This window comes from Limulus polyphemus, unplaced genomic scaffold (assembly GCF_000517525.1).
Source record: "Limulus polyphemus unplaced genomic scaffold, Limulus_polyphemus-2.1.2 Scaffold435, whole genome shotgun sequence".
NCBI classification, from domain to species: Eukaryota; Metazoa; Arthropoda; class Merostomata; order Xiphosura; family Limulidae; genus Limulus; species Limulus polyphemus.
Window position 1 is genome coordinate 504,969 of NW_013666045.1, and position 23,188 is coordinate 528,156.

At 32.7% G+C, this 23,188-nt stretch overlaps 1 protein-coding gene across 1 annotated transcript in view; it reads left to right on the top strand.

Annotated features, from left to right (window-relative positions):
• Window positions 1-2,171: 2,171 nt before the first annotated feature.
• Window positions 2,172-23,188, top strand: part of LOC106458257 (dipeptidyl peptidase 3-like) — a 46,397-nt gene continuing 25,380 nt past the window's right edge. Inside the window, exons 1-6 of the mRNA XM_013917742.2 lie at window positions 2,172-2,241; window positions 9,760-9,935; window positions 13,153-13,272; window positions 15,588-15,677; window positions 16,214-16,351; window positions 17,996-18,070. Of these exons, the coding sequence (XP_013773196.1) occupies window positions 9,789-9,935; window positions 13,153-13,272; window positions 15,588-15,677; window positions 16,214-16,351; window positions 17,996-18,070 (570 nt within the window). The 5' untranslated portion in view covers window positions 2,172-2,241; window positions 9,760-9,788. The remainder of the gene's footprint in view (window positions 2,242-9,759; window positions 9,936-13,152; window positions 13,273-15,587; window positions 15,678-16,213; window positions 16,352-17,995; window positions 18,071-23,188) is intronic.

The window sequence follows — 23,188 nt, forward strand, 5'->3', positions numbered from 1 at the left end:
AAAGAATAAACCAGTTTTATTTAAGAAAGGACTTGTGTCGCTAAAGTTTCGTCGGATCGAATTTACGGAAAATTAACTAACGAACGGAGACGTAACAATATTTTATTCTACTTTCCTTATTTATAGTTTTTCAAGTAATCCATCATGTTATTAAAAGCATTAATAACACTGGCTTCGTAAGATACAGTATTAACTTTATTTACGTTATTTTTAGATTTGTGTACGACCACTTGCGGATGGAATCGTACTCGTTTCTTTTGCTTAGTATGAGTCACTTCCGGTTGGGTTGATATATCTGTTTGTTACTCTAAATAAATTTTGTTGTCATTGGGCACATTTAAAATTCGATTAATGGGCCCTATCTGTCTACTTTGTAATTGAAAATAACATAATAGCCTCAACTGGAGCCTAGTATGGCTTTCTCAAATACTAAACCTAATTGTGTATTGTTACGCCTCCAGTCAATAGTCAACTTCCCGTATAATTTCTTTCCGAAGAAACTTTAGCGATACAAGTCCTCTCTTAAACAAATCTGGTTTATTCTTTCTGAATACAACTTTGCAATGCACTTAATTTCCACAGTCACGCTATAACAAACGCTATAATTCACAACGAACGACTCACGTGCTTGACTCAACTGTCCGTCTCTATCTCTTTCTGCAGTTCAATTACATATACAAGAATACCGCATATCTAGTAAACACTCGAAGCTTCAGGAAGGGACATGAACGTTCTAGAAGCGGATGACGTGTTACTAGGGTCACGTGACCTCCGCTGTCGTAACAGTATTTTCATCCTCTTGTCTTCAGGATGCAGCACAAACAAGTAAGTGGCGTTTTCTAACTATTTCTCAGATAATCTTGTAAGCTCTGATAATGTGACCAATTCGTTTCTTTTCTTAAGAGAAAATATATCAACAGATCACAAGAGACGACTCTTCCATCCCCGGAATCCTCTGAATAAGTCAGTATTTTTTAGATAAAAAGAACAAGCTTTACAGAATACTTCAAATCCGACATATAACCAGTGATTTTTGCAAAGAAATCATTACCTGTTTGGACTAAATTCTAATAAGTAGTTCTATATATATAGAACACTACTGTGCTGTTTTAATGGCTTATTTACAATTATGTTATCTTTTTTCCAGTCACGCTGTTAAGTTCACATTTATTTTGACCTTGTCACGTACTACCCACATTACGTTAATATATATATATATATATATTACCTTGAACTTACTATTATTAAAGGTCAGTTGTACTATTTGGTCAACTTACTAATCAATCCATATTATATTCTACTTACCCCAATACAACTAGAAATATCCAAAAGTTTATTGTAATCAACAAACGTTATTAATTATGTCCCTATCAATGGCTGAACGCAGCCCAATGATTATCATTTCGGACTATAAGTATGCTAGTACTACTTTCGCTTCCCGTTACCGCAAGAAATTTATATTGTTACGACAGCGGAAGTCGCGCGACGCTGGGAGCATGCGCTGGAGTTCTAGAAAGATCGAGGAACCTGTTGAACGTCCTAGCGTTTGCTAGAAGAGCACTCTTATTGCATATAAGCGCGGCAAATAAAGCGAGAGAATTAATCGGAACTGGAGTAGCAGATATAGAGATTGAAGATAACAGACACAGTTAATCGAGTCAAGTGAGCGGTAATGGCCATAAGTAAAGTGCATGAATCATTGTGAATTATAGCGTGTGTTTAAGTTAAAGTGACCGTGGAAATTAAGTGTATTGCAAAGTTGAATTGAGAAAGAATAAACTAATTTTATTTAAGAAAGGACTTGTATTGCTGAAATTTCTCAGAAAGAATTTCTACTGAAAATTAATAAACGAACACAGACGTAACAATATTAATAAAATCGCTACCCGCACTTAGGAAACATGAGATTGATGTATGGGTCGTCAAATCTCACTAATTGTTCACTTGTAATTCAAGTGTTGGCGGTGGGTGCTGTTGACTAGATGCCTTCTCAATAGCCTATTAGCTTAAAATTTTAAATTTCAAGCGCAGATAGCCTTTGAGTAGCTTTGTGCGAATATCCGAAACATATAAAGTCGTATCAACATCATGATATAAATAAAAATCAAATGTCAAATGTATATTGTTTTTACTAGTACATCAATTAAGTAAAAAAGGAAGGTGTCGTCAGAAGCGCTTTGGCCAGGAGAATTGAAAGAAACTGTACGCTGTAATGGCATTGGGCGTCTGTTTGTAGATAAGGTAGGTGAGAATGATAATACAGGGCTTGGAACCTGAGTTTTTTGGGGTTTTTTTTTTTATGCTAGTCTGAGTCTTTTCGTCAAAGTTTAAGTTCATCTTATAAAGTTATTTGTAAGTTGTAGTTATATAGTAGCGTAAAAAATAGTAAAAGGCGTAAAGTATGAAATTTGATAATAATATGAATAACTTTCTTAAAGATTCTAAAAAGTAAAATGCTATATTAATTATTTAGAAATTCTTGAAATTAAATTTGTTAACATACAAATAATATTATTTATAAATTGTAGAGATTTACTCTAAAGCGTAATATAAAAATTAAAATAGTCTGGCTCTGTTAAGCTTAGTTTAGGGGCTTATATCATAACGCTAAAAATATAATTCGTGATTTGATACCTGGGTTGGACTCGGCACAGGTAGCTCATCCATGTATTTTTGTAGATACACTTACTGACTTAGTAAATTCAGAATTATAATCAACATTCCTTCTCGAATACTGGAAACAATATAATGGACCATCCTCGTACACTTTCAGTCAAGTATTAATTAGTTTCTAATATGTATTTTTTTAAATAATTGAGAGTTGAAGTTCAATTATAATTTAATATTATTCAGCTTTTAAGGGTGACAGATCATTGTCCATGAGGAAACTTATCGTTATACCAAGAAAATTATTAAAAGTGACATGTTTAAGCTAATATTAAACCATATCTTTTCTCAATATAGCCAATATGAATTAAAAAAAAAGTTTATACAATACTAACTTGTTAACATTTTCCAGGATGTTATTTACCTGATGAAAGTAAAGCAATCAATTTTAAATTTATTGTTAAGTTCTAATAAAGAAATGATTGAGAGAGTGAAAATTGGGGAACATCTGGGAGCAAGTGATCATTACTTTATTAAGTTTGATGTTTTGCTACAAATGGAGATCAGGAATAATGATATTTTGATTACAAATTTTAAAAAAGCAAATTTTGAAGGGATGCAACAAGAATTATGTGTCGTGAACTGAGCAGCTGAGTTACTTGGAGACTGATCAAATCTGGAAAATTTTTAAATATTCAAGATAAACATATTCCTTATAAAAAGAAAAAGATGGCTGCAAGTAACAAATCAGGATAGTTCACAAAGGGTATAAGAGATAAAATTAAAGAAAAGCATCACAAATTTAAGAGGTGTAAATTGACTAGTATAAGAGTAGATTTACAAGATTATAGAAGTTTAAGAAAGGTTGTCAAATAGGAAATTTGGACATCATAAAGTATGTATGAAAAAAGGTTGGCTGAAAATGTAAAAATTTAACAGTAAGGATTTCATAAAATACATAAAGGGTAAACAAAATGTTAGGATGAGTGTAGGACTGTTGAGGGTTGATAAAGGAAGGCTCATATCTGATGATAATGAGATTGCTGGGTTATTAAATTCTGCTTTTTCTTCAGTTTTTCATCATTTTGAACAGTTGATAGATGGAAGCAAGATCAAACAAGATTATAACATTAATTCTGATCTTATTAAGAAAAAATTGAGAAGTTTAAGGAATGATAACTTACATGGGCCAGATAATATTTACCCAAAGATTTTGAATGAGGTTAAGAATTGGATATGAGGATAAATTTTCTTAGATAGTCAGCTTGCTTTCAATAGGGAAAAATCTTGCCTTTCTAATTCTAGTCTTTTAAACTTCTTTGAAGAAATTGCTGCTTATGTAGATGAGGGTAAGGGTGTAGGTTTGGTGTATCTGGATTTTCAGAAAGTATTTGATAAGTTACTATGTAAAAGGCTTGTAAAAAATATATCTCTATAAGCGTGGGGGATAAGGTAGTTAATTGGATAGAAGACTGGCTAGATGGAAGAAAGCAGAGGGTTGTTGTAAATAGATTTCATTCAAACTGGATAAATGGCACAAGTGGAGTACATCAGGGCTCAATCTTAAGATGTCTGCTGTTTTTGATTTACATCACTGGCATAGAAGAATGAATGGTCAATACATTACTTAAACTTACTGATGATATGAAGTTCTTGGGTGTTGCTGGCTCTGAAGAGGATGCTGTTGCTGCTGCTTTACAAAAGGATTTAGATCATTTAGTGAGTAGGGGGAATAAATTTGGATGGGAATAACCTTAACTGTTATGAGATAAAGAGAACTTGGTGTAGTGATTGATCAGTCTGTTAAGCCATCCAAGCAGTGGTAGAGCAAATAGGACTTTAGGTTGTATCTACAGAAATTTTGAATACAAGTCTAAAGAGGTTATAATGTCATTGTACAGGTCACTGGTCAGGCCAGATTTGGGGTATTGTGTTCACTCTTAGGCTTCTTACCTTAGGAAAAACATTGAATTATTGGCAAGCATTCAAACGATGGCTACTAGAATGATGCCTGGGACTGTCTTATGAGGAAAGGCTAAGATCTCTGAAATAGTTTTGTCTTGAAAAAAGAAGAGTTAAAGGGGATCTGATTGAGGTGTTTATGATTGTTAAGGGAAATGATAGTGTTGATGCATCATCTTTTTTCATATTTAACAGTGAGAATGGTGGGACTAGAGAACACAAATATAAATTTTGGTAGGGTAATAATCATCTTAATCTAAGACAGTTTTATTTTTCTAACAGGATGATTGGCCTTTGCATGTTGTGGAAACAGTAAATTTAAGTGTGTTTAATAGAAAGCTTGATAACTATATGAATGATAAAAGCTTGCTTTGAGGGTTTTTTAATTTTTTGTTTATATAATAGTTTTAGTTTAGTTTAGAGAATGGGATATCCTAGATGGACCAATAGGTCTCTTGTTGTCCCTAAACATTATGTTAGGTTATAATTTACTTATTTTGGATATAACCCAAGGCTAGAATTTGGGGTTTTATCTCTGCAATGGACACATAGTTGAGAGCCATTTATGTAACTTTATACCAAGACAATGAAGAAGATTTAGTTGACTGGGAATTTTAGAAAGCTTTGGATAAAAATTTTGTGAAAATATTGTATTAGTCAGAGTAGAGGATAGGTTAGTTACATGGATTGAGTATTAGCTAGGTTGGAGAAAACAAGAAGTTGCTATTGAATTTAAGTAAAACTGGACTAATATTACAAGTGGTGTGCCTCAGGAATCTGTGGCTTTGCTCATTTACATCAATGACAATGATAGAGGCATAGTTAAGAAATTGGTTAAGTTTGCTGATATAAAGATCTTAAGCCTGGATGGCTATAATGAGGATGATCAATGCGATTTTGCAGAGAGACTTATTTGATTTGTTGGACAAACATGTGACACATGTGGGTTATCATAATAAAAATTATATGGGGATCCTCCTAATTATGTGGATGATGAAATGGACCTTGGTGTATTGGTTGATGTATATCTTAAGTCTTCGAGAAGGTGGTCTGTTGCAAGTAGTAAAGCTAACAGAATTGCGGGTTATATATATAGGAGTATTGACTTCATATTCTGAAAAGGCCATGGTTTCATAGTGTAAGTCCAAATTACATAGGTCTCACTGTGTGTAGTTTTGTTCCCCTTATCTTAGGAAGGAAATTGGGCTGTTAGAGAGTTCAAAGGAAGGCTACTGGGATGATTCCTAGGATTGATAGGTTGAGATCTGTTAACTTGTTCTTTCTTGAAAAAAAAAAAGAAGTGTCAATGTGGTCCATTTGAAGTATTCAGAATTATTAAAGGGACTGATAGGAGGGACACATTAGGTGTTTTTCATGTGGAATTCTGTGGCAGTTCAGTCAATTTTACTTCTCCAATAATGTGGTAAATCTATGGTTCAAATTGATACATAGAGTTGTAGATACTGCATTGTTTCAGGAGTATACAAGAAAATGGCTGATGAATATTTAAGAAATTGGGGTTAGATTTAATGATACTGTTTGTCAAGGAAAGGTTGGTAGTCATGGTAAAGACATTCTACCCTTGATATCCCATAATTGATAACATTTATAAATACTAGTTTTTTCTCATGTCATAAAAAATGGTATAGGACTTCTTCAAGAAGTATAGTTGTTGGATATAAAAGACTGTTTAGTTTAAGAGTTATTATTTAGTGATTTAATATTTAATGATTATTTAGTTTTCATAACAAGAGTGTTAAAAGTTAATTATTTTAAAAGTAATAGTTATGACAAGTTTTGTTACATAGCTCGGTACGAGTCGTACATTGTGTATGCAGTTTGATTGTTGTACTAGGCCTTTGTAATAATGTTGATGTCATCTTACTCGAAACTTCTGTGTTTTTCTCATTGTGTGTAATATTGTTGTCACTAGAGGGCTAAATATTTCTAGATTTTTCTGTTGCATGTTATAAATACATGCAGATACAGAAAGGAAGTTAAGAAAACAAGTTAGTGAGAGATAATTAGACAGATCTAGACTGAGTGATTAGCAGAGTAGCCATGATTGGCAGTTTTTAAAGAAGTTAAGTCAGAAAATGTTAAGTTAGTGAAAGTGAAGCTAGACTGTGTGATTGTTAGTTTAGCCATAACAGGCAATATTTAAAGTGAGTTTCATAGTGGTGTTGTAAGAATAGAGATAAAGGAGAATAACACAAATAGGAGACAATTATTTAAAGTTCTGGATACAACTGTGGTAACCCACAAAGTAACGTAAGTGAATCTATCACAAATTGTGCTGTAAGAAACAACAGGGAAAAATAATTTGCCTTCCCAATTGAGTTATAAAGTAACTGAACTAGCCCATGTGGACTTTTGGCAAGAAAAGAGAATTATTTAAAGCTGTAGATACAACTTCGATAACCAGTAGTAAAACACATTTTTGTAAGTATGTTTGACTTGTTTTGAATATATTATTTTAAAACAAGTGGATACAGCAAGTTAAGTTAAAGTAAGTTTGAGAAATTAAAAATTAAGCTAGACTGCGTGAGTGTCAATTCAACCATAATGAGTGATTTCTAAAATGAAATTTTCACAGTTTGCATTGTATCTACAGAGATAGAGAAGGATAATTCGTCTTGCTAAAGATTGTTCTAAAGTAATTGATCAGCCTGTGTATACTGATGAAAAAGAGACAGTTAGCTCTAGATACAACTGTGATAACCAAGAGTGAAATAAATTTTTGTAAATATGTTTGACTTGTTTTGAATATATTATTTTAAAACAAATGGATTGTGTGCTGTCTGTTTCTTGTTGAAATTTATTGCCAACAAGTCACAGACGCCTACTTTAAAGTATCTAGCCCATATTCAAAACCTGACAGTAGTTTTAGTTTTGTACTACCACCATAATCGTATGAAGTTTGAAACAGCTATATGTCACATACAACACTATTTTAGATTGAGAAAATTTACATTTATATTAGAAAGTCATTGGGTGTTGAACAAGTTGCAACTGTCTTGTTGGTAATTGCACTGTTGTGATCGTGACATGTCACCCATTCAATTACCAACATTTTTTGGTTAACTTTTAATATTTCAGAATTAAACACATTTACTGCTCTTTTAGTCTTTCTGTAGTTTTCTTAGTTTGTTTTAAAGTTAATTTAAAATGCACTGTCATGAAAATATTGCAAGTTTTCACTCTTTGATGCATTTCAAAGCATAGAGAGTATGCTTTTGATGATGAACTTTAGTCTTAAGTTTATTTCTCTTCATGCTTCTTTCTTTGCAAAAAAAAAATTCTCCACTTAGCAGCTTTTTTTCAGTAACCTCATTGTTGCAAATGTATATTATTCATTAATCCACCCACCTACCAACTCCAATAAAACCTTATGGGCAACATTGTTAATTTACCACCTTTATGTTCCAAAATCAAAGCTATATGTAAAGTATCTATGTTAAAATCCTGCTAAAAAGAATCATGGTTAAATGCATAAAGTAAATAACACATTTCTTATTATTCAAAAGAATTATTTATTCCAAATCATTAATTCAACCAACAAATACTTTGTCAATTTTAAAATCTTGCAAGATTTATTAAACAATAAAATAAAACTATTTTAGACTGGAAGAAAAGATCTGTATTATAAAGTAATGTGTACTGAACCAAGTTGCAGTCTCTGTGTGTGTTTTGTGGGTGAAAAGTTTTGGAATCCTGTTGTTTTGGTATCTCATAGATGTACATTGTGTAATATGGATAGCTTGTGTAATGTGTACTCTTGATTGACATAAAAGCAGTGCAATATTTTGGTGTCAGCCAAAGTAATTGAAGACTGCACATTTTTGTTTATGCTAACAGAAGTCCATAGATTTTGAGGGGGAACTAATGCTCCATTGAGCTTCTTATTTTGAGCTCAGTTGAGTGATTCATCATGTTTCTAAAAGTAATGGATATACTCATTTAAATTTGTTAGAATTTCAGATCTTACGTACTCATGATCATATCCAAATCCCTATCAAAAGTTGCTAAATAAATATTTTGGTACCACTTTCTAAAGTCATGTGTGACTTCATACTTAAGCATTACTTCAAAAGAAATATTTAAACATGATAACAACCACAAGATTGTTGCTAGTCACATCACTCTCATTGTGATATGTCATCCATTCAATTACCTACATTTTTTAGGTAGCATAAAGCAGTTGGCCTGACTTAGCCAGTGCAAACAAAAATGTTTGGTATTTATATAATTGTTAAAAGTATTATGCATATTTTAATGGAATTTTGAACATAAAAACATTTCAAGTATAGAAATGCACAAATTCATCTATTATATTTTTATCCTAGGCAGGACTTTAAAATTTTCCACTCAGTGATTAGTGTAAATTTATTTTATCTGTGCAACATTACCAGTAATGATTCAAAGTAATTATTGAGAAATTGTAATCTTGTAATAGGTATAACCTGTGATGTTACATTATACTCTTCATTACTCTCCTGTGATTTTCAAATCGAAAGCACTGTATCAGATATTTTAATCTAAGGACACCTTTTCATTGATTGCAATTTTTTTCAAATATTCATTGTATACTTCTACTACTTTTTTGCAGTACATATGTAACTTATGAACAGATGTTTTTATTGTTTTTTAGTTGATTCCCTCTTTCCTTTGTTCTTATTTTTGATCATTCTAAAGGTCTTTGTCCTGTGTGAAACTGTTGTGTTTGAATAATGGTTGTAAACCTGAGAATCTAGCAAGTTTACAAACACATGAATATCAGTCAGTAGTTAACGTTTTGGAAATCCCTTCACTGTGGCATCAATAGTAGATTGTAAAAGTGTTCAGTCAGTGGATATAAATTTTTGTTCAAATGTAATGGATGTCTCGCAGATGGAAGGACTGGTCATACATTACAGTTTTATATATAAATTAATGATTCTTCTTGTGCTCTGGAAATTATTTAGGTATTTTCAAAGCTGAATTTTAAATATGGAACTAAAATTATATGATCAGTAACATTATGTGATTAGCTGTAATAAAGACAGAGTTGTTTCATAAGTTATTATGGGTTTATAGCCTACATATTTCAACTTCTAAGTATGAGTTAATCCTTTGTGGGTCTTTTAAAATCTTTACTTATGCATTTTCTTACATGTTAATATAAGTTGAATGTTTTGTTTAATATTTCAGTGTTGTATTGAACCAGTTATTTGAAGAAAATGTCTGAATTTGTTTTTCCAAATGATCAACCTGTTGTACTGTTAGACAGTGGGAAAGCTTTTAAAGCATTAACTGATGAAGAAAAGCTTTATGCTCACTATCTGTCTCGTGCAGCTTGGTATGGAGGTTTGATTGTTTTGATACAGGTATGATTTTTACTGTTTATATATAGTTATGTAGATAATTATGGAAGCAAAAGTGATATACATAGGAGATTCACAAATAATGAGTAATTGTAAGTAGATGTTAAATGTACATGTATTAATAGTACAAAATATTACAGTATTGCAGAAAATAAAAAAAAGTGAATAATTGTATGATTTACTAATTATTTTGCATGCAAGTCTTGCTTTACACAAAACATTTCACCTTTTTTTTCATATTGTCATACATTCTTTCAAAGATTATGGGATATTCCAAATGTTTTGTATTACTCACCACAGTTCACCCAATTGTTTGGTTGCCTTATGAATTTTTAATATAAGCAATTAAAGCTTTAAGAACATTTATATTTGGACTTTCTGGAAGCCATAATGTGATTGTGAGTGTTCCATCAGCTTCTACATTAGATATTACCTGTGTGCTTGTAATCATTGTCTTGAGAAAGATGAATCCTGCCTGAAGAGATGTGTTCCTGAGGGAATGACATTATAGATCAGGATCTGAATGTATCAATAGTAAGGGTATCATCAGTTTTATACAATCAACCAACAGTCTTGATTGAGATGTGACCCACCACGGCACTTCACTATAGATGTTGTACATTGACTATGATACCATTCTCCTCTCTGCCATTAAACAAACTGTCAGTGATTGATGCTAAACAATTTGAACTTAAGTTCATCTGTAAATAACATGCATCTCCAACATATCTCATCCTGTTTTTTAGGGTTCAGTGCCCATTACAACCTTTGAGTTTGGTTATTTTTCCTAAGCAGTTCATCCACTGAAACCACTTCATGCTAAAATGTATTTTACTGTTCTTGAGGTAATGTTCACATCTGTACTGAACTGTCATCTATCTTGTAAACAGGGGTGAGATTTTGACTGTACTCACTGGACTGAGTAGTGGAACTTATTTTATAACAGATCCACCTTACCCATCTCAGTACCTCTACTTTTTTTTTGAGAATTTCACCCCTGCTTGTAAAAAAACATATTTTAAGATACTTAACATCACTACTAGAGAATTTCAGTTTTCTACCTCGACCACATCTATTATTAACTTTGCCTGGTTCACATACCCTCTTCAGAGTCTTCCATACAATTCTTGCTGCAATTTTTCACATGGACTATCCTTGACCAGCCAAGCCTTTGATTTCTACACGCTTCTCATATGGCATTGTAGTTCTAGTATCTATCACTAGGCATGTGACAAAATTGTGTTATTTTTGATTAACCACAAATATGTCAGTTAGCTACAACAGTTTACATATATTTATAATAATGGATATATTTATCCCTATCATAACATGACTTTAATGGCTATGTTTGTCACTAATGCTACACATGTGGAGTTAGTGAAATGTTTAGAGGAGAGATGTTGACAAACATAGCAAATATTTTGATAATTCCTGATCTTGTTATCAGCTGAATTCTACACTTGAAACATAAAATTCAGAATATATTTCAAAATGTAGAACTAAATTAGGGATCTGCTAATGTAACAGTCAATAGGCCTAGTTTATGGTTATAAATGCCGTAAACCAATCATCAATAATTATTTAGTAATGGAATAACCTAAGCAACTATAGCTGTCATTACAGGAGTGCCTGGTTGTGGTTGAGATTTGAAAATGCTCTCCTGAAATACATAATTGTTCATGTGTAGCATTAATGGCATCAATATAATAATTGAAATCATGTTACGACTAGCGTAAATATAGCCACTGCTTACATTTAAATACAGACAGGTACAAATGGACCCAATTGCAATGCCCTCGTCCACCCCACTCCTAGGGTGAGGGTAATGAGACAACCAGCAGGAGAAAAAAAAGAGGACAACTGTAATGTAGAATAAACTTAGCAGCAATTTATTGTACTTCTGTAGTATTCCATTCGGACTAGCAGGCTTTTCTACTCCTCAGATTGTGAAGCTGATCTCAAATAGTGAAGTGGCTAGTGCCAATACAGCACAGTATGACTACCTGTATTTATATATATGCTTTATACTGACATGATATTTTGTGATTGGTTGCATGACAACCAATCACAATGTAAACTTTTAGCATTTGATTGTGCTTTGATATAATCCTTTTTTACACAGTGAAAGGGTGATGTGTAACTCTCTGATTCTTTGGACAATAACCAATACTGGTGTAAACCATCAACATATGATTGTATTCTGACAGAAATTTCTTTTCATCAAATAAGGGGGTGGCATTACTGTAACACTTGCTTTTTATAACCTTTTTCCTTAATGTTTTTATACTTATTTCCAATACCTTATTTAATATGAGCAGTTCTCAATAGCTATGGAGTTTGCCTTTTTAATACAAATAAAAAAATTTTTATTGTTATTTTAATGCTGTAAAAAGTTGAAAGTTTCTGGCTAATCATAATCTTTTATGATTTTAAACTGATTTATTGGCTATAATTTTTTTTTACTAATGAAAGTATGATTGTTTAATTAGTGCATAATTGTATTGTTAGCCTTTTAATAATGAGAGTAAGATTGTTTATTTTTATTAAATGCTTAACTATTGAGAGTAAGATTTATTATTAAAGGTTTATTTCTATTGTTAACCTGTTAATAATGAAATTAAGGTTTTTTTATTTAGTGCTTAATTCTGTTGTTAGCTTTTTAATATTTGGGAATAATGTTTTTTAATAAGTGCTTAACTCTATTGGAAACCTTTTAATAATGAAAGTAAAATATTTTATTATCTGGTAAATTCTGTTTTTATTTGAACAACGGTGAGATGTTATGAATATACAACTATTTGACAGGATATTTATTAAGCTTACATCATTCTTATGTTTGACCACTATATGTCATTTTCATAAGCAGTACATACATATATAACAATAAAAAGTCGTTTACTTAACAAACTATGGAGTTTTTACATTTTTTAGAGAATATTGTGAGTGACACATTTTAATCCATTATATGATTTGAATAACTATGATATAAAACAATATCATTATTTCTAATAATTGTGTCAGTATTGATCCAAGTTTGTCACATGAGCTTTCTAATTGAACACTAGAAGACAGCTTTCACTTATGCAGTAGCTTTTGAACTGGTTAAAAGAATTAAGATATTTTTATGTACTTAGATTATAGAACTTTATTTGCTGGTTTTTGGGGAGAAATAGGACATGTAACCATGACAATTTCCCAAAATTATGTTTCTGTTGTTTAGACCTCAGTAGAGAGTCCACTGATTTACACACTATTGCACAGAACATATCAGCAACAGTCTCTAAAAGAACTTCGACAAGTAGCTATAGAAGAATGTGGTCTTACTGATGATGATTTTCAGGTAGTATTCAATTTCTCTGTATTGTTACTTTTTCTTATGAGTGATTATGTTACAAGATGTAGTTTTTCTGATCATAATTTTAATTCATACAACATGTAATTTTGGATAAAAACACAACAATACATGTTATTATTTATCAGAATATGAAAATTAATCTTAAAGATAAAAGTTATTTGTAATCATAAAACTCAAAACAAATATAATAGTATTGATAAGATGATGGACTATCAGGTACATGTAATTCAAAGATCGTGTATTTTCACAAATACAGCATTAAAGTTTGAAAACTTGTTGTTTTCAGACAAGGTACTCAAAAATTATTTATAGTTTGTGTTGAATTAATTCTGTAAACATAAACAAAAAACCTCAATTAATATGCATCTTAACATACCTATAGTTTCTACTGGGGTTAAAAACAATGGATACCAATGATAAAAAGCTTACCAAAGTCGTCAAGGTTAATCACGTAAAAACGAATTTTATTTTTGCTTTAACTACATCTTACAAAATCTTAGAAACATCAAGTTCTTCAGCGAATTATACTTTTATGTAAACCATTCCAGAAATTATTTGCTTTTACCTTTAGTGAGCTGATTATGGCCTGATGATTAGTGTTTAAACATAGGCCTTTAATGAGCTGATTATGGCCCAATGATTAGTGTTTAAACATGGGCCTTTAGTGAGCTGATTATGGCCTGATGATTAGTGTTTAAACATAGGCCTTTAGTGAGCTGATTATGGCCTGATGATTAGTGTTTAAACATAGGTTGAATGATTTCAGCTGTGGGTACATTAAAAAAGGGTAATCACTCCTGTTATTTGGTTGAAAGAGCTGGATATAACCTATGTGGTGGCAGCTAATGTTGGCTGAATGCCCTACTTCTGGTTAGTGGCTCAAAGTTAAATTACAGCTATACATGAATCTCAGTGTATCTCTTAATCTTTTTGTTTAGCCTGTTTGTGCAAAAAGATTGAAAGTTCCAGTTTCACTCTAGTTCTGTGATATAGTGCTGTTTTCAAAAAGTAATTGGACTGACATTTATAGTCCATTACTAATAACTAATGTCATTAAGTTCAACTAAAGTTTTGGCTTTCGTGAACTAGTTTGTCAAATGTTTTTTATTGTTGTTTAACAATACTGCAATCTCAGAAAATTGGCAATTAACAAAATAAGGGATTTTGTCAGCTGAGGAATATTGTGTTTTAAATTATTGAGATAGAAAAAAAAAGCTAGAATGAGTTTTCTTAGTTTTATGTAATGAAAATACATTAGGGTTGTACTGTTGTTTAAGGTAATGTATTTGGATTGATATCTTTATTGACTAAAAAACGAAAATGCAAGAATTTTGGATTCATGTTAAATTCATTATTATTTAGTAATAGTTAAACATCAAGTAAGACGAAGTTATAAATATATTCATAAATATATTTTATTTATTCTCTCCATTAAGATCTGTTTCAAATGTTTTAAAATTTATTATATGATTAACTGCCAAAATGTTCCATAATACATTGTACAAAATTGGAAGATTGAAAAAACATCAGTGTTAAAGTTAGCTGAAAAACTAAACAGCTTTTAATACACTTACAGTAACATAAGATCAATGTGGGTATAAAAACAAGTGATGATTCTTGACCTTGTTGGTTTGATGTGAACTATTATGACTTGAAATTATTGTTCACATATAGAAATAAATACCACCCCTGTCAAATTTCTTTATGTAAACCACCATTAAGTGATGATTCTTGACCTTGTTGATTTGATGTGAACTGTTGTAACATGCACTTGTGGTTCAGAGCTTGTGTTTAATTACTTAATATCACCTAAATATGTTTTGTATTGTTAACGAAGAACATTTTTATGTGAACACTAATTACTTCCGTAAACTAATATTCAGTTACTGTTTTCTTATTTAATACAGAATTGCAGAAATACTGAAGAAGACTGATGTAATTGGTTTTGTAGCTAGTATGCTGTTTCATATTTCCAATGACTATCCTTTATTAACAACATGTTGTTTTCCTTCCACATAATATTACAATTTCCCTAAAATTTAATATCAGTGCATTTTCTTTTGAACTTGGATGTTATTCTGCTGAACTCTTGAATACTATAAGACAAAAACACAAATTATGTTGTAAAGAAAGGTAATTCATATTAATTAGAATGCTTCAGAGTTTCTTACTCTTCTACCATTATTTTGTTTAAATAATAGCTGGTTGTATGAATTCTTTCTTAAAGAAAAAACTTCATTATTTTGTGTTGTAATTATACTGAATATGCACTAACATTAAAACTTATTTTTTGGTTGTAGGCTCTTCTAGTATATTCCTCAGGTATCTTCACCAACATGGGAAATTACAGGGGGTTTGGAGATTCTAAGTTTATCCCTAATCTTCCAAAAGTATGTGTGAATAATAACTATAATTTTCTTCTTTTACCTAAAATATTATCTTACATTTTTTCAGTATTCCAATAGAAGTTTGTTTTTTGATTTCATAAGTGAAGTCTAGTAAATATTTGGTCTCAGTAGTTACACATAAATAAGATTGATAAGTTCAAAGTTTATCAACTACTTTGTGCTTCAGTACCTGTGTTTAGATTGGCAACAATTGTTCATTTTATCATTCAAGTGGTATTTGTTTTGAAGAAAGCTTACATATACTTCCTTTTAATAATGTTGCTGTGTGCATGCAATATGGAACTGTACTACTTTTTTTTATTAAACTTATTGTACTTTGTAGAAATATTTTTCACTAACCTTTCTTATTTTGTTTTTTTATTCTTATGAAATTTTATAACAAAAACATTTTTGAAGTGAATTGCAATAATATTATAATGTGCTGTAACCTCAAGTTAAAGCTAAACTTTAGGTTTTATCATATATGAATATATAGCTTCACATTTCATAATCTTGTATTCATTCTGGCTATATCTCAGGAAAAGCTTGAGAAGCTTATCAAATCAAGCTCTGCCTATAAATCTGAGCCAGATGTCATCAATTTTCTGTGGGAAAAATCATCCGAAAAGATTTATTCTTTAAAAGATCAAGAGAAGCACTTAGGTTTTGGAGATAAGGTTGGTTGATAAAAAAATATGAATACACAGATATTTTTAAACTAAAAACGTGTATTTTACTTCATAAAATGTGTAATAAATATAGAAGACTCAGTAACTAAACTACTATTAATATTATGGAAGGTAGTCTGTCATTCATCAGTATTTTAACATGTTAACTGCTGTGATGCTTGGTATAATCTATGACAAGTGCAGATAAGAATGTTGGTGCAATATTGTTGTGTTTTCAATTTAAATTATGGCTATAATAACACATTTAAAACATTTAATCTTTACTTATTTTTATTTACGGTGCACACTTGAATGAATGCTAAACATGCACATCTATGCCCTCAATGGTGAATGTGTTAATAAAGGATATATATATCTACCTTTTAAAAGGTAGTCTGTCATTCATCAGTATGCTCATGAAAGGTACTTTATTATTCATCAGTATCTTCATGTTGAATAAGTATATCTACCCTTTGAAAGGTACTTTGTCAGACATCAGTATTTTCATGTTGAATAAATATATCTACCCTTTGAAAGGTACTTTGTCAGACATCAGTATCTTCATGTTGAATAAATATATCTACCCTTTGAAAGGTACTTTGTCAGACATCAGTATTTTCATGTTGAATAAATATATCTACCCTTTGAAAGGTACTTTGTCAGACATCAGTATTTTCATGTTGAATAAATATCTACTTTTTGAAAGATAGTTTGTTATTCATTATTATGTCTGCTAGCATTAAGTAGCTCATGCTTCCAAGCTACAAAGTTCAAAGGCTTTTTCATGACTCATAGAATACCCATTGTATCAATCAAAATTTTTCATTATCTCCAGTTACTTTTATAACTAACCCGAAGGGGTCTATGCCCCCAAAAAATGCATTAGGATGTTCTCCTCTGGTTCCTGAGCATGTGTGCCAAATTTGGTTCCTATAGCTTGAGAGTAGGGGTATAAACACTTTCAAACACAGCACCTCCCAGAATCCAAAAGGGAGCCAGGAACACAAAACCTGATGTGAGATTCAGGTTCAGCAACATTGAAAACTTACTCTTAGGCCCTCATCATGTCTAGATGACCTCCTAGGCTTGTTTTAGCCCATCTTTGTAAGAAGGCTATGCCATATAGATAAGGGCACCACCACTTCATGCCACTCGAAGTCTTCCTGCCAAGTTTGAAAATGCTATTTCCAGAAATCTGGGATGAGTTAGCTGGACAGAGATACATGCACATAAAGCAATGAGCTGCATTACTACAGGATGATGAACCACATTCGAACTCTAAATTTTCCAGTATTTTATTATTGTATTTATTGTTTTTTAATGTGGGAAAGAAAAAGGGTATTTACGTTATTAAACATGTGATTACTAGCTTTCACAAATTTATGTACTTCAGTTATCTTCTATTTGGATTAAATATTTTCCCTTGTAAATAAAAGCAAAAGATAGTTTGTCAAATTGTTTTCTTTAAAGAACTTTGAGCATTTGTTTGAAAGCATTAGAGTACATGATTTCTTTCTTTTCTTCTTATTTGTTAAAATGCCACTGTAAATTTTGTTCTTTCTTGATATATATATGTATATTATTTATTTGGCATATCAATAAACAAGCTGCATCATGTTCTAGATAGATGTTTTTTGTTGTTTTTTTACACAGGGAACTACAACTTACTTTTCCAAGACCTGTAGACAAGAAGATGCAGATCTATTGAGCAAATTTTTCAAAGAAAAGGTTGAAATTTAATATCATAATAAAAAAGAAACCTGTTGAAAGATATGTTATTTTAACTTGTAGATTGATTTATTTAAATAATGTCATAGATTGTGTAAATGAAATCTATATTAAACAGGATTTTTTAATGCCATTTAACCCTTTTTTATAGCTTCATGAAATGTATTCGTTAAAAGAAAAAAATAAAACTTTTAGAAGTACTCTTATAATTAATTATAAATGCTTGAAATGTAATGCAAGGATTTATAATGAATACTTTTTCAAACAAATTAAATAAGGTTACCCAACAACATTTATAAGCATTTGATTGTGTATTTTCCATTGTACATGTTTCTTCAGGTTGAGTTAAAAAATAACTCCCAGTTTCTCAAATAATTGTATTACTTTAAAATATTATTTTCTGAAAACTGAATATGTATTGTTAGAGTTAATTCTCAGTTTTATTCCAATGTTTGAACAAGCATAAATTTGTTTATTTTTATTTTCATTGAGTATGTTAAAGCTTCTCTCACAGGTTGAAGGAATAATATAATATGAATCACAATAGTAACTTCTGAGACAATAATTCACCTTCGCACATAGTTTAGCTATCTTCCTCATGCATTTGCTTAAGAGATTTGTATGGTGCTGTCCTTGACAACTCCCTTCTAAATTCACGTGTTCTAACGTGAACTGTGCTGGTGCATGATTTGTCATGCAACAAAATTCCAATAGACGAATGACACAACCTCCATGTGCAGTAACACTCCACTTACGAACTTGCACTTGTTGTAACTTCATTCCTCTCCTCAGCATTGTGTTGAACATACATGTTAAAATTTCTTATCCGAGTTCAATTTTTTGAGATTTGTATTGTTAATGCAACTTTGATTTTTGTTTCCTTTGGATTTTGTTTCAAAAACTTTAATTTTTTATCATGAATTCTCAAATGATGGTGACTTATACTTAGTCCTAAGTGAGTGACATTGTTCACACACATGGCTCATTTCTACTATGGCTTTTGGAGACTTGTTAACTGTCAGGGACATTACATCCATTGTTCAACCTCTTGTGTATTACCACACACACATACTGGGCCTTCTACTCCCATCCCATTAGTGAAAATTTTTTCCTCAATTGGGAATGATCCATTGGATTACCTTTTTCACCTGATTTGTTTTGGGTAGCACCTTACAATTGGAGAAATGTCTTTAACCCTCCAATATTACTGGATTTAATTTTTAGGTATGCTTCTTTCCTTGTTTTTTTGTCTGTGTTCTTTATTATTTCTCTTTTCTTTTTCTTTCTTTGTTTTACTCCATGTTCCACTATTCTTATAGTTTCCCTTGTCTTTCCTCCTTACTTGTTATTATTACTTTCCTTTCTCTAATAACTTTTCTCCCATGCCATTGCATTCATGACTTTTTTTTGTCTTTCCTTGTGTACTTTCTTCCCTTCCTTTTCTTTTGTTCCCATCCTTTGTATCTATTTGGTCAATTTACCTTACCTTCTATTTCGCTTTTTGATTCCCCATTTTCACATTTTTGTCTTTCTCTCATTACCCTCCTGTGTTCCCTCTTCTACTTCTACCTGCAACACTTCATCTTGCTTCTGATGGGTTTTCTGTAAATATTCATTCCCCTACTCTCTGCCAGCTTAGCCTGTTCCTCTTCTGTTCTATCCCTTCTTACTTTGTTTCCCTGCTGTTGGGACTCTTTGGGTAGATTTATGTTCCTCTTTACTGTACTCCTTCCTCCTCCTTAAGTACATGGTATTTGTTGGGCTCCCTTTACATCACCTGGATATCTTATTTGATGTTCATTTCTCTTTAGTGACCTGGACAGATGTTATACAGTTTTTGTCCTCATTATTTTAACAGGTTTTTCTTTTTCCTACTTCTTGCCCTTGCCCTTTACTCCTGTTCCTTGTCTAGATCATTCTACCCATAAAATGGGAATTCCAGATTCCATGCCTTTCTATTTTTCTCATCCTCCCTCTACAAGAAGTATACTTTTTTCATGTTTCTTTTCAGTGACTATTAGGCATGTATGACTGTGTGAGTACCCATCTGCTGTTAGTCTCATTTTCTACCAACAGTTGTTTTTCATTTCTCCATCTTAGTCTCTCTCCTCACTTGTTTTTCCATTTCCTTTTCTCCTTCCTTCAAACCTGTCTATGGTCTTTTTCACCCATTCTGTGGTTGGCCATGGTCAATGTGTCAGACACTTCCATACACGTCAATCTTGACCTGTCCTCCATAGGTATTCTACATTCCATCCATCATTTTTGTGTTTTCCCATTCCTTGATCTTCCCTTCAACTTCAGCTCCTTTTGGATTCATTGGTATTGTGAGGGCCTTCATTGGGCATTTTCATTCATCATGTTTGACTTATTGCAGGTCATTTGCTGGGAGCTTAGAACTTAGTGGTGGGCCTCTTCTCTCAGCCAGTCTGCATTTTACCATTGGAGTGGTCTCTACACCCCCAGGTCTTTCATAGGATGCCTTTGACACCCTTCTGTACTTCTCTTCTTATTTGGTCCACTGTTTTTCTTCCTTCGACTCTGGCTGTTAATTTTCACTTGGCCTGGTTTCACCCCTTTCCATATGCTTATTCCCCTATTCGTCTCCTCCTTTAGGGCCTCACCTTGATACAAATCAGTCCTTGCCAGATTGTATGGCTGGTGCCACTTGGGCCTGCTCAGCTTTAGTTTCCTCTCTGTTTCTTTGCATATCATTCATCCTCCTCCATCCTCTATCCAGTTTACCCTCTCTCTTGCATCACCCTCACACATCCTTTTTTCATAGTGGAGTACTTTCTTTCCATCTTCACGTGTGGGTTTTTCTGATCAGTTGCCCATCGGGCTGGACTCTCCTGTTGTGTAGCATTCTTCTTGTTACATTTCTGCAACCTTTCCTATGTGTTTGTTTATCAACAAAAGTAGTGGGTCTTTCATCTTGGGTCCATCCACCACTTCTTTATTTGGCCATCTTACTTTGAACCACTTTTCTACCTTTTACTTGGCTGTTAATCCATGGTTTTTCATTTTTTGCCTTTGCTGGTTAACAGGCAGCTTTGTTCATAGTATTTTACCTTTCCCAGTTGCCATAATGTGTTTCTTCCCCTATATTCTTCATGCTGATACACTCCTTCATTTCATTCTTTTCTGACCTACTTGCGCAACTCCCATACCTGACTGAGAACATAGTGGGGATTTGCATGCTTTCACACATGGCCCGTTCAGACTGTTGGCTTCTTGCTTTTGCACCGTCTTTCTCCAGACTTATTGCTTCATTATTCTTGCCTGTGATTATCATCATTCTATTGTCTATGCCATGGATGCTGCTCACACCATCTTCCATTGCACTTATATACTTCTCTCCCCATTCTGATCTTTCCTTCCTAAGACTTCAACCTTTCATGAAGATAACCATACTTTTTCTATTGTGTCCCTTCCTTCTGGCTGTTATCTGTATGGTCGTTTGGACCCAGGTCAACTCTTGTGTCTTGTTTGATGTTCCTCATCACAGACCTCTCCTGTTTGGATCCTTGGCATTGTCTGTCCCTATCTATGGACCCCACATCTTCCAGGAATCATTCTCCTTCTACCCTTGCTAGATGGGTCTATTGACTCCTACATTGATATTTTTGTCTCTGGATGCTGATGCTTGCAAGCTATTTCACATTTCTCTGCATTTGATTCATCACCTTTCTCATTCTCTTGCATCTCATCTTAACTGGTTCTGGGATGAGATCCTCCAGGCAGGCATGTGGACAACTCTCCACACATTCGTCTCTCCTTTTCTACACCATCTGGCTGTTTTATTTCCTGCCAGATTTTGGCTTTTGTCTATTGCCATTCTTCAATCATCCACTATCTTTGCGAAGAGTATGTACAATTTCTTTTTTCATTTCATATGATCCCATCAGGTAACTAGTGTTGTTTCCCATGGTATACTTACCCAAAACCTGTATCAAGCCAGGATAACCAACTGCAAGATGGGGTGTTCCTCAAGACCATGTGTAGTACACTCATGATATATTAGGTCATCAAAAAATTAATGTAATGTTTTGGAAGACTTACATCAACCATCCTCTAAAAAACATATAATAGTTAAACGAACCACCTAAACATCACGTTAGTGTAGCCTATATAATGTGTAATGTTTAGTATACTCTAATCCCTTAAAGTGATGGCACGTGACAAGATACACATTTGGCATGCAATGCTGTTTGAATACAAGAAGGGAAACAACGCCTCTGTAGCCACAAAGAATATCGAAGAAGTTTATGTAAGTGTTTTGAACATTCGTAAGTGTCAATGATGCTTCAGCAAATTTCGTTCAGGCGACTTTAGCCTTGAAAACTGTGATGGCAGGGGCCGATATGTTGGAATTGATGTTGTTGCTCTGAAAATGCTTGTTGAGTCTAACCTAAGGCAACACACTCGTAAAATGGCCCTGAAATTGCATGTCTCTCATGAAACAATACATAGACATCTAAGGAATATGGGAAAATTCCTTAAAGAAGATGTTTGGGTGCCTCACGAACTCTCCGATGATCATTGTTTCCCAATTGTGAATGTTGTTTCATCTCTTCTGGTGCGTAATGTGCGTGAACCGTTTTTGGACAGAATTGTCACTGATGATTAAGAATGGATTCTCTATGCGAATATTAAATGCCAAAAACAATGGTTCAGTCCTTGACAAAAACCACTTACGACCCCCAAAACCTGGACTCCATCCACAGAAACTGTGCTTTGCATTTGGTTGGACATCAAAGAAGAAATTCATTTCGAACTCCTCAGTCCACAGCGAGCTGTCAATACAGAGATCTATAGTCAGCAACTGGAATGTTTAAATCAAGCCCTTCATCAGGTGTTCTTTTTCTCCACGACAATGCACGTCCACATGTGGCACGTTTGACGCAACACAAGATTATGGAGTTGGGTTCGGATGTTCTCCCCCACTCATCATATTCTCCAGATATGGCACCATCATATTACCATCTTTTTTCTTTTGCTGCTACACCATCTTGATGGGAAAAATGTAAATATGGAAGGTGTTAAAGAGGAACATCGATATGTTTTGCTTCAAAGCCAAGTGATTTCTTTAATCAGAGCATTAACAACCTGATTGTA